The sequence below is a fragment of the Entelurus aequoreus genome, linkage group LG11, assembly GCF_033978785.1.
Source record: "Entelurus aequoreus isolate RoL-2023_Sb linkage group LG11, RoL_Eaeq_v1.1, whole genome shotgun sequence".
NCBI lineage: Eukaryota > Metazoa > Chordata > Actinopteri > Syngnathiformes > Syngnathidae > Entelurus > Entelurus aequoreus.
In genome coordinates this window covers 54,434,126-54,445,466 of record NC_084741.1, presented here as the reverse complement: position 1 = coordinate 54,445,466, position 11,341 = coordinate 54,434,126, and the positions used below count along the sequence as shown (strand labels likewise).

General features: G+C 42.0%; 1 protein-coding gene across 1 annotated transcript in view; it reads right to left on the bottom strand.

The window, feature by feature from the left end:
* Positions 1-6,608: 6,608 nt before the first annotated feature.
* The window catches only part of znf407 (zinc finger protein 407), a 273,449-nt gene continuing 268,716 nt past the window's right edge, over positions 6,609-11,341 (bottom strand). The window contains exon 10 of the mRNA XM_062063561.1: positions 6,609-9,514. Coding sequence (XP_061919545.1) covers positions 8,679-9,514 — 836 coding nt within the window. The 3' untranslated portion in view covers positions 6,609-8,678. The remainder of the gene's footprint in view (positions 9,515-11,341) is intronic.

Sequence of the window (11,341 nt, the reverse complement as noted above, 5' to 3'; positions counted from 1 at the left end):
ATTTGAATGTAGAAGTACCTGCTCAGTGGCCTCATGGTTAGAGTGTCCGCCCTGAGACTGGAAGGTCGTGAGTTCAAACCCCGGCCGAGTCATACCAAAGACTATAAAAATGGGACCCATTGCCTCCCTGCTTGGCACTCAGCATCAAGGGTTGGAATTGGGGGTTAAATCACCAAAAAATATTCCCAAGTGTGGCCACCGCAGCTGCTCACAGCTCCCCTCACCTCCCAGGGGGTGAACATGGGGATGTGTCAAATACAGAGGATAATTTCACCACACCTAGTGTGTGTGTGTGTGACTATCGTTGGGACTTTAACTTAAACTTAAGTTAAGTGCAACCAACACTTCAGGTTGAATTAACAAAGAAGGAAAACTTTCTGCTCACATGTGAATCACTTAAGCAATTTTCAATAAAAGAACAGTAACCAAGAGTTTAACAGTAGATTTACCTGATGAAAAAGTTTCTCTGCCCTGGCGTCGCTGATGACAGCGTCCCAAGTGTGCTGAAGCATGTATGCCCCCCATACTTGCCAACCTTGAGACCTCCAAATTCGGGATATTTTAAGGGGGGGTTGAGGTGGGCGGGGCCGAGGTTAAGGGGGGACAAAAGTTTGGGGTCACATTGAAATGTCCTTATTTTTGAAGGAAAAGCACTGTACTTTTCAATGAAGATAACTTTAAACTAGTCTTAACTTGAAAGAAATACACTCTATACATTGCTAATGTGGTAAATGACTATTCTAGCTGCAAATGTCTGGTTTTTGGTGCAATATCTACATAGGTGTATAGAGGCCCATTTCCAGCAACTATCACTCCAGTGTTCTAATGGTACAATGCGTTTGCTCATTGGCTCAGAAGGCTAATTGATGATTAGAAAACCCTTGTGCAATCATGTTCACACATTTGAAAACAGTTTAGCTCGTTACAGAAGCTACAAAACTGACCTTCCTTTGAGCAGATTGAGTTTCTGGAGCATCACATTTGTGGGGTCGATTAAACGCTCAAAATGGCCAGAAAAAGAGAACTTTCATCTGAAACTCGACAGTCTATTTTTGTTCTTAGAAATGAAGGCTATTCCACAAAATTGTTTGGGTGACCCCAAACTTTTGAACGGTAGTGTATATATATATATATATATATATATATATATATATATATATATATATATATATATATATATATATATATATATATATATATATATATATACATGAAATAAATACTTGAGTTTCAGTGAATTTTAGCTATATATATATATATATATATATATATATATATATATATATATATGTATTTTATTATATATATATACATATAAATAAAATAAATACTTGAATTTCAGTGTTCATTTATTCACACATATACACACATAACACTCCTCTCTACTCATTGTTGTATTTGAAAGTGCAATGCTTTGCAGCCAGTAGCACAGCCTTTGAATGAGCGTAGGTATGGGCAGTGTAATATTCTGGGTTGGAGTCAATAACCAGGCGAGGTGACGAAGTTACGTCTCTTTACTTCATACTTCAGAACCGACTCCCACACTTGCCGTCAGGGTGCGCAATACAACGTAAACCGTTGGCCAACCAAAAAGTAACCACAGAACACTAGTGTTCTGTGGTTACTTTTTTGGTTGGCCAAGCGGATGTGACGACAGGCTGTCCTCACTCAGGTCCGCACGGACTTGGAGGGGGCGTGCCTTAAGGCCGGCTGGAAATCGGGAGAAATTCGGGAGAATGGTTGGCCTTGGATTTTCGGGAGAGGCACTGAAATTCGGGAGTCTCCCGGAAAATTCGGGAGGGTTGGCAAGTATGATGCCCACTCATCCCTGTTGATGGGGTTAGTCCCTCGTTTCCTGATATCCATAGCCTACTTCATCCATCTCTTCTATTTATTTATTTCTCAGGAAATTATTTGGGGGTTGGTGCGTCGCGGTAACTTCCACCGCTGTCCCTTCCATTGTGTCTTTTATTGTTTAAAGTTGCGTTGCGGCTTTATCATTGTGTTGTGACGTTTGCATTTATTGTGGCTTTTGCAATCGTGCTGTATCTGAAAGTTAGGATATTGAAATGCCCGGCAGTAGAGAAGGAGAAACACAGTCGGAGATACACTCTCAGACACTTTCTTAACAAGCGGTAACAAACTCAGGGAGTCAAGCACACATTTAAGAACGTTAAGTTCAGATTTTAATGACAATAAAAGGAAGTCTCTCTAAGGCCCCGTTTACACTAAGCCGGATAAGGTTATCCAGGGTAAATTACACCTAACCTTATCCGTGTCCACACACAACAATGCCACCGTTTAAGACCCCCGACCCCCTCCGTCCGCCGGCGCAACATGACCTAGTATGCATGCGCGGGGGGTGGGGGGGATCCACCTGAGCGTCCATCTGCTCCAATCTCCCCAGTAGATGACTTTACTTCACTGTGAAGTTGTTAGTTAAAATAGATATATTGTAAATAGTTTGCTGTGCATTTTACATTTGTTTGCTGTGTTTTGTGTGCAAGTTTTTAAATTAAAATGTATCTCCTTTGAACAATATCCAGTGTTGTGGTATTTCAATGAACTAGAATCCAGTGTGCTGTGGGGCCCTATTGTAGTGAATCACACCTGAGTCATCATAAATTAATCAAATCTTTAATCAACATGAGAAAGTAGACAATGTGATAAAGAACATTTTACAACAATTACAACAATTAATCGAGACAGAGAATACCCAAAGTATTGTTGTTGTGGGTTGACTCCGCCGTTGGGGTATTCTTTCGTGAGATATGGCGTCAGGGGATAAGCTGGGTCACCCAAAAGAAAAACAGGGACCAGCTCTTCATCTTCCAGCAGTTGTTTGGGACAAGAGGGGATGGTTCCATCTTTCAGCTGCGCGCTAATGGTGGAGTTAGCGAAGATGCGACCATCACGCACGCTGCCTGGCCATTTCACAGTCACATTCATACAGCAATATTTGTAGCCACACACTGCCTGGATCAAATCCACGGGAGGAAGGGACAACGTTTTTCTGTAAATAGAATCACAGCTGACCCGGACATTTTAAAGTTCTCTTGCCGTCTGAGAAGTGTTGTATCCAAAATAGCTGCAATCGCTTTCTCTTAAAGGCCTACTGAAATGATTTTTTTTTATTTAAACGGGAATAGCAGATCCATTCTATGTGTCATACTTGATCATTTCGCGATATTGCCATATTTTTGCTGAAAGGATTTAGTAGAGAAAATCGACGATAAAGTTCGCAACTTTTGCTCGCTGATAAAAAAAAGCCTTGCCTGTACCGGAAGTAGCGTGACGTCACAGGAGCTAGTATTCCTCACAATTCCCCATTGTTTACAATGGAGCGAGAGAGATTCGGACCGAAAAAGTGACGATTACCCCATTAATTTGAGCGAGGATGAAAGATTCGTAGATGAGGAACGTTACAGTGAAGGACTTGAGAGGCAGTGATGGACGTATCTTTTTTCGCTCTGACCGTAACTTAGGTACAAGCTGGCTCATTGGATTCCACACTCTCTCCTTTTTCTATTGTGGATCACGGATTTGTATTTTAAACCACCTCGGATACTATATCCTCTTGAAAATGAGAGTCGAGCACGCGAAATGGACATTTAAAGTGACTTTTATCTCCAAGACAATACACCGGTGACACACTTAGCTACTGAGCTAACGTGCTAGCATCGTTCTCAAATGAAGATAGAAACAAAATAAATAAACCCCTGACTGGAAGAATAGACAGAAGACCAACAATAATATTAAACCATGTAAATGTAACTACACGGTTAAAAATTCTCAGCCTGGTAAGGCTTAACTATGCTGTTGCTAACGACGCTAAGGCTAATTTAGCAACTTAGCAACCGGACCTCACAGAACTATGTACTCTCTCATTTTTCTATTGTGGATCACGGATTTGTATTTTAAACCACCTAGGATACTATATCCTCTTGAAAATGAGAGTCGAGCACGCGAAATGGACATTTAAAGTGACTTATCTCCAAGACAATACATCGGTGACACACTTAGCTACTGAGCTAACGTGCTAGCGTCGTTCTCAAATGAAGATAGAAACAAAATAAATAAACCCCTGACTGGAAGGATAGACAGAAGACCAACAATAATATTAAACCATGTACATGTAACTACACGGTTAAAAATTCTCAGCCTGGTAAGGCTTAACTATGCTGTTGCTAACGACGCTAAGGCTAATTTAGCAACTTAGCAACCGGACCTCACAGAACTATGATAAAACATTAGCGCTCCACCTACGCCAGCCAGCCCTCATCTTCCCATCAACAGCCGTGCTCACCTGCATTCCAGCGATCAACGGCACGACGAAGGACTTCATCCGTGGGTTTGGCGGCAAGCATCGGCTAGGCGTCAGGGTAAGTAGTCCTTGTTGTGTTGCTGTAAGTATTGTAATGCCCCGCAGTGGAGAAGGAGTCACACAGACAAGGATGCGCTGCTCAATCGCTTTATTAACAAGCGGTAACTGGTTGTAGTTCAAAAAGTAACGCACACACATACACGAGCTGCTGTTAGCCAAAACTCACGCTCACACACACTCAAGTTCTCCGCCAACTCACTCGCGCATGTGTGTTCCCCAAACCCTTAAAGACACAGTACACTAATGCAAATATCACAGATATTACAGTATTGTACTTAGCCGCTAAGACACCGATCGATCCCACCTACAATGTTCTTCTTTGCAGTCTCCATTGTTCATTAAACAAATTGCAAAAGATTCACCAACACAGATGTCCAGAATACTGTGGAATTTTGTTGAAGAAAACAAGAGGCTTTTCTATCGGGTCCGATGGGGTCCAACCACTTCCGTTGCTTTTGTGACGTCACGCGCATAAATCATATCCAAAGGAGTTTTTCAACCGGAAGTGTGGCGGGAATTTTAAAATTGCACTTTATAAGTTAACCCGGCCGTATTGGCATGTGTTGCAATGTTAAGATTTCATCATTGATATATAAACTATCAGACTGCGTGGTTGGTAGTAGTGGCTTTCAGTAGGCCTTTAAGGTATTCATGTGTGATTTCCACAAGCGTCTGTACATGTAGATCAGTGGTTCTTAACCTTGTTGGAGGTACCAATTCCCACCGGTTTCATATGCGCATTCACCGAACCCTTCTTTAGTGAAAAATAAAATGTTTTTTTTTTCCCAATTCAAGACAATGTTATATGTTTTTTACTGGTGCTCAAAATGAACCATACATGAACATCACCTTGTTCAAAGAACAAAACCAACACAGTGCATGAACTCACAACAAATTACACACCTGAAAACCAGTGTGACTTCTGCTGTTGCCGTATCCATAATACGACGATAGGGAGAAGTTTTTATTTACACGATGAGTCGGGTGTGTCGAAGGTTCCACCGAACCCCTGAGGCCGACTCATCGAACCCCTAGGGTTCGATCGAACCCAGGTTGAGAACCACTGATGTAGAAGGAGGAGAAACACGGGCATGTCTGGATGATCCACCTCCATCTTTGTTATGAAGCTGACTATGGCGCGTTCTTTCTGATGTCACTTCCTGTGTGGAGCACGGACTTTCTGCCTGAGGCCATGTTTACACTAAGTTGTTTAACCCCTTAAACAAATAATTATTTAGTCTAAGCCCCGTTTTAGCCACACTAAACCAGCGTTTAAGGTCCCACTCCTCGGACAAATGTTTACACGGGTAAGTAAGTCAGCCGTGTAATTCTTGAATCTCCGGCACTTAGCTTTGTATGGACTCATTGATCGTTTACAAAGTGAGTTCGGAGAGGAAGTGATGCCAGAAAGACCCCGCCCACACAGGAAGTGACATCAGAAAGAAAGCCCACAGCCTGCTTTATATTAAAGCGGTTTTGTAACTCGGAGCTAACCACTGGAAATATGGAGGCGAGTCATCCAGACATGCCCATGTTTTCCTTTTTTTACATGTACAGACGCTTGTGGAAATCACACATGAATACCTTAAGAGAAAGCGATTGCAGCTATTTGGGATACAACACTTCTCAGACGGCAAGAGAACTTTCCAATGTCCGGCCGGGTCAGCTGTGTTTCTACTTAGCGAAAAACTTAATCCATTTGTCGAAGGAGAGACAACAAGAATGCGAGTTCCCGTGGATGTGATTAAAAAAGGTAGCGTGTGCTTTGTATTACCTGGCCGCTGAGGAAACGGTAAATGCATTTGGACTGGCAAAGCAGACTGTATCAGTTATTGTCCGCCATGTATGTCGCCGACTCAACATGTAGGTCCAGAGTATATAAAGTCACCAAAAAGGAATGGACAATGAAGGTGAAGGCAAACGAGTGAGGAGTGTCCTGACCAGATATCTAGATCCTTAGATTGATTGATGTAAAATGTTCTTTATCACATTGTTTACTTTTACATGCCCATTAAGGATTGTATTCATTTATGATGGCTCAGGTGTGATTCACTACAATAGGGCCCCACAGCACACTGGATTCCAGTTAATTGAAATACCACAACACTGGATATTGTTCAGATAAGCTAAATTTAATTTAAGAACTTGCACACAAAGTAACACTGGAGGTGACTATGACGTGCGCATTTTCCGCGCATGTGTACTAGGCCGCGTTGCGCCGGCAGACAGAGGGGGGCGGGGGTCTTAAACGGTGCCATTGTTGTGTGTGGACACGGATAAGGTTAGGTGTGATTTACCCTGGATAACCTTATTTGGCTTAGTGTAAACGGGGCCTAAGTCATAAAGTGAATAAAATGGTATAAGAAATAATATTTTTGCTGAACTTGGCCAATTGTCACTGACATCCTCACGAGATCATTTACTTTGCAGAGTTCCTCAACTCGATATGAATCCTGAATGTCATAATTTAGTCAGCACGCCGTTGTAAATTCTGCAAATGTGCTGAATTTCAATGTTATTCCTCCACTCAGTGGGTGTTAACAAGCTTCGGAGACGTGCATGGCTGCTCACGCATGCACGCTGACCTCTGCTAAATGCACAGGCCTGCTCTGAAAAGGAGAGGAAGACGAAGAGAAAAATAGTACTTACTGCAAAAAAAAAAAGAAGAAAAAACTCTTTTCAAATGCGATGTGTGAGAACGGGAGACCAAGACAGGCTAAAAAGGCAGATAGGTGTTTTGTGAAATTGCTTAGCTGCCTTCTCCCTGCGTGTTCGCGGGCCTCGGTGCTCTTCCACTTCTGTGTGGCCTCACCTCTCTCAACATCCATCTGCAATGCTCTCATTTCTCCTGCCCACTCGTCCACCACTTTCTCTCTTGGCCCACCTTCTCGCTCGCTGCGTGTGTGTGCGCGCGTGTTAAAGGGATGATCTTTTGATGCCCTCGTAGTGTGTGAGTGCTTTCTCCCTCCACTTTTAGCCATTGTGCTTGCAGCCGTCATACTGCTCTCCCACTCACTCCATCAGAAACTGCAGGCCTGTGTAGCGGCCTAAATGAATATTGATTCTCCCTCCAGTGCCAAATACTGAGGGGTTCGAGGGGATGGGTGCGGGGTTGGAGAGAAACGATGAGTGCGTTGCATGCAATGGAGGGAATAGGCCTGATGGGGGGGAAAGGAAGAGAGGATGGCGATTAGGGTGATGGTGATCATGGTGGTGATAATGATAATGGTGATGATAATGACTATGTTAGCGATCAGAAAGCATGATGGGAGCTATCAGTTAATGCATGTATGTGCATGGGGCTTTCTCATTGGGCGGCGCTGTGCTGTGAACATAAACGCAGCATTGATGGCGAAACCGTCGCGGCAAACGCCACAATAAAGTGTCAGAATGAAAACCTATGGACGCAGTTGTTAAAACTGGCTTCAGTGTTTATTGTAAGAAATGAAAGGCGATTTATAACGTGGCGAGCGCACAAATAACCAAAGAGCCTCCTAACAGCTTGCATAATGTAGCGTTAGCGATGCGTGTGCCGACTGCGAGGTTTGCCTCCTATGCAAAACAATGCTTGGTGCCCAATCATATGCTAATAACAAACCAAGAATAAAGAAAAGAAACCTTGAAGTAATGTTAAAGAAAAAACACAAAATATTGATGTATACAGTATCTTATTCATGAGCAATTACAAATTGTTATACTAATTGCATAATCATTTTTGCATGAATTAAGCCTGGTTTTGGTGGCGTCAAATGATTTTACATGATCTTCCTATACACAAAGTCCTCCTTTCTTCCGTGCACACTAGCGAGGAGTAGTAGGGCTACACTGAAAATAATGCAAACAATTATATTAGGGAAATAAAGCAGTAATGTCATCAAGAATAAAGTTATAGACTTGCAAGCAGCGATACCTTCTGTATGTTATTGTCAAACACAATGACATCCATCGTCACTAAGAAGGGTTAAGTGCCCATCCGTCCATTCACTTTGTACCGCTTGTCTCTTTCGGGGTCGCGGGGGGGGCTGGAGCCTATCACAGCTGCACTCATTGCAGCGGTTCAGTGTGATTGTGAAAATGTTTGTGGCCAATTATGTAATGCTGGTTATCTACAGAGACAGAGGATGTAGCTGCTGTGTTTAGAATGTTGCGTTCAGGTTTGTGTGTGAATTTCGGTGTTCCCTCAACATTTTTCTTGACATGATGGCCTTATAGTCGATATCCAACGGGAGTTGAAGACAAAACATTTCTGATTGACACTTGAAATGAAAAGCTAGAAAAAGGAAATGTCCCTGGTTCAGTTAGGGTCCATCTTCTGCGGGTCTTCAACCTGCTGATCTTCCTGATGTTCTGCTGTGTCATCGGCAGCCGCCTCTTCATACACGCCTTCCTCCACCTGTAAGGTGCAGTCGTCCAGCTCCGTAACGATGTAGTGGGTTCCCTCGTTGTTGACAATGACCTGGGTCAGACCTTCCTTCATCATGCGACAAGCTGCCAGCTGCAGCAGCTTCTTCATCTCTTCCTGACTCTTCTGGCTAGCGGCTTCCGTCTCTTCTTCCTGTTTGACCACAGACTGCTCTTCACTCTGCACAGGCTTGTCTGTCTCAGGGCTCGCGGTCTTGTGGCCGACAGATGCCTCTCCTTGCATTTTCTCCTGATGGCCCATTTTACTGACAGCGCTGAGGAGAGCGTCCAGAGCTGTGGACCGCTCGGACACAATATGACTTTGTCCGGCAGCTTCAGAGGCGCCTTCTCCTCCTCTAGATGCAGCCTGAAGCTGATTGCCCGCCTCGCCTGTTGCCAGCACCACGTACTGGGTGCTCCCCACGGCGAGCTGGGTCCCTGCGGACGCAGCTTCCCTACCTGAAGCAATGACTTGTCCGTCTTCTGTGATGTGGAGCACCCCTGCCACCTGGCCGGACATGGCCAGAGTCTGCAGGGTGGCAGCAGCAGACTCCTCCAGGGTCTGGTCAATGGCCACTTCTTCCTCGCTGTAGCCTTGAATGATGATGACTTGCTGGACGGGTCCGTCATCGCTGATCTTCCTGGCCACAGTTGAGCTCAGGTCCTCGGTCTCCACAAAAGACGCCCCAAAGCCTTTAAGGCGGCACTCAAAGGACTTGGACACGATACCTGAGAAGCACATTGCATCACCTTTTAGCATTTATAACGATGTAAAAGAAAATATTGTATTGTATTTATCCATGAGAGCATGTCATTGGTATATATGTTATAGACATAATATTATATATCTGTATATATATTATTCTGTACACATATTATGTATATATTCGTATATATGTTAGATTTTTTTATCGCTATATTAGTCTATTTATACCTGCATTGTCCTTTCCATCCTTACACTTTCCATCATTGTAACTGAGCTACTGTGTTGAACAATTTCCCTTGTGGATCATTAAAGTTTGGCTAAGTCTAAGTCTAAGTTGTTGTAAGCTGTGAGGTGTGTGTGTGTGTTAAAATCATGGTTGTGTTTTACAAATGATGACAGATGTGACAAGAGCATGTAATGTCTATGTTATGATGTAAATGAGGTGTGGTTGTATTGTATAATAAGTATGTGTCAATGAAAGGGCATTTTATGACTTTTTCAAATTTGATTACATGCTATAGTAGGATTTTATTGTTATCAGAATCAGAATAGTTTTTATTGCCATTGTTTGAGAACGGGTTCACAAACTAGGAATTTTACTTGGTGTAATCGTGCAACATAAAACACATATAACACAAATAACACAGAATTTTACATAATTACATGTACATAATTTTATTGCATGATTTTTGTATCCCTTTAATTTAGGTCTGCATATGGAAATGAGCTATTTAGCGATAATCTGGTACAAAACAAATCTGTCTTTGAGCTTAATGTTTCTGTGCATTATCCCTTCACATAAAGACTAAACTAAACTAACAAGCATCTCCACGCAATACACATGATCTCACATGACAGTTATCAGTTTCTTGTATTTTTTTGTATTTTCTGGCCAGCGCTCTTATTTTTGTTTCCACTTCCTGCGCTGGCTTCCTCACCTGTAACTGATAGGCAGTCAGGACACAACCTGTCCCTGTTTACCCATCAGGCTGCTTTTATCCTTTGTTTACTTTGCGCTTCATACGCATGTTTTTTGTGAGTGACCTGCATTTTTAGTAAAAAAGGCTTACCGTATTTTTTGGACTATAAGTCGCAGTTTTTTTCATAGTTTGGCCGGGGGTGCGACTTATACTCAGGAGCGACTTATGTGTGAAATTATTAACACATTACCGTAAAATATAAAATAATATTATTTAGCTCATTCACGTAAGAGACTAGACGTATAAGATTTCATCGGATTTAGCGATTAGGAGTGACAGATTGTTTGGTAAACGTATAGCATGTTCTATATGTTATAGTTATTTGAATGACTCTTACCACAATATGTTATGTTAACATACCAGGCACGTTCTCAGTTGGTTATTTATGCGTCATATAACGCAGTGGTCCCCAACCACCGGACCGATTGGTACCGGGCCGCGCAAGAAATGTAATTAAAAAAAAAAAAATTATTATTATTTTTTTTTTAATTAAATCGACATAAAAAACACAATATATACATTATATATCGATATAGATCAATACAGTCTGCAGGGATACAGTCCGTAAGCACACATGATTGTATTTCTTTATGAAAAAAAAAAAAAAATCAACATAACATTCTCTCAATGTTATGTTTTTATTAACGTATTATTGTACTATTAACGTATTATTGTACTATTATATTTTATTTTTACATATATTTCATCACATGGTTCATACTATTTTTAAGATGGCGTTCATTTTAGTTATTCTTCATTGTGAATGCCTCAAAGATGGCGTTTTTCCTCAATCCTTATTGCCATGCCATGTTTTGTTTTGTAATGGTCAATAATGCTGTGTGTGCATGTGTGTGTTTTCTTGTCTTCTTT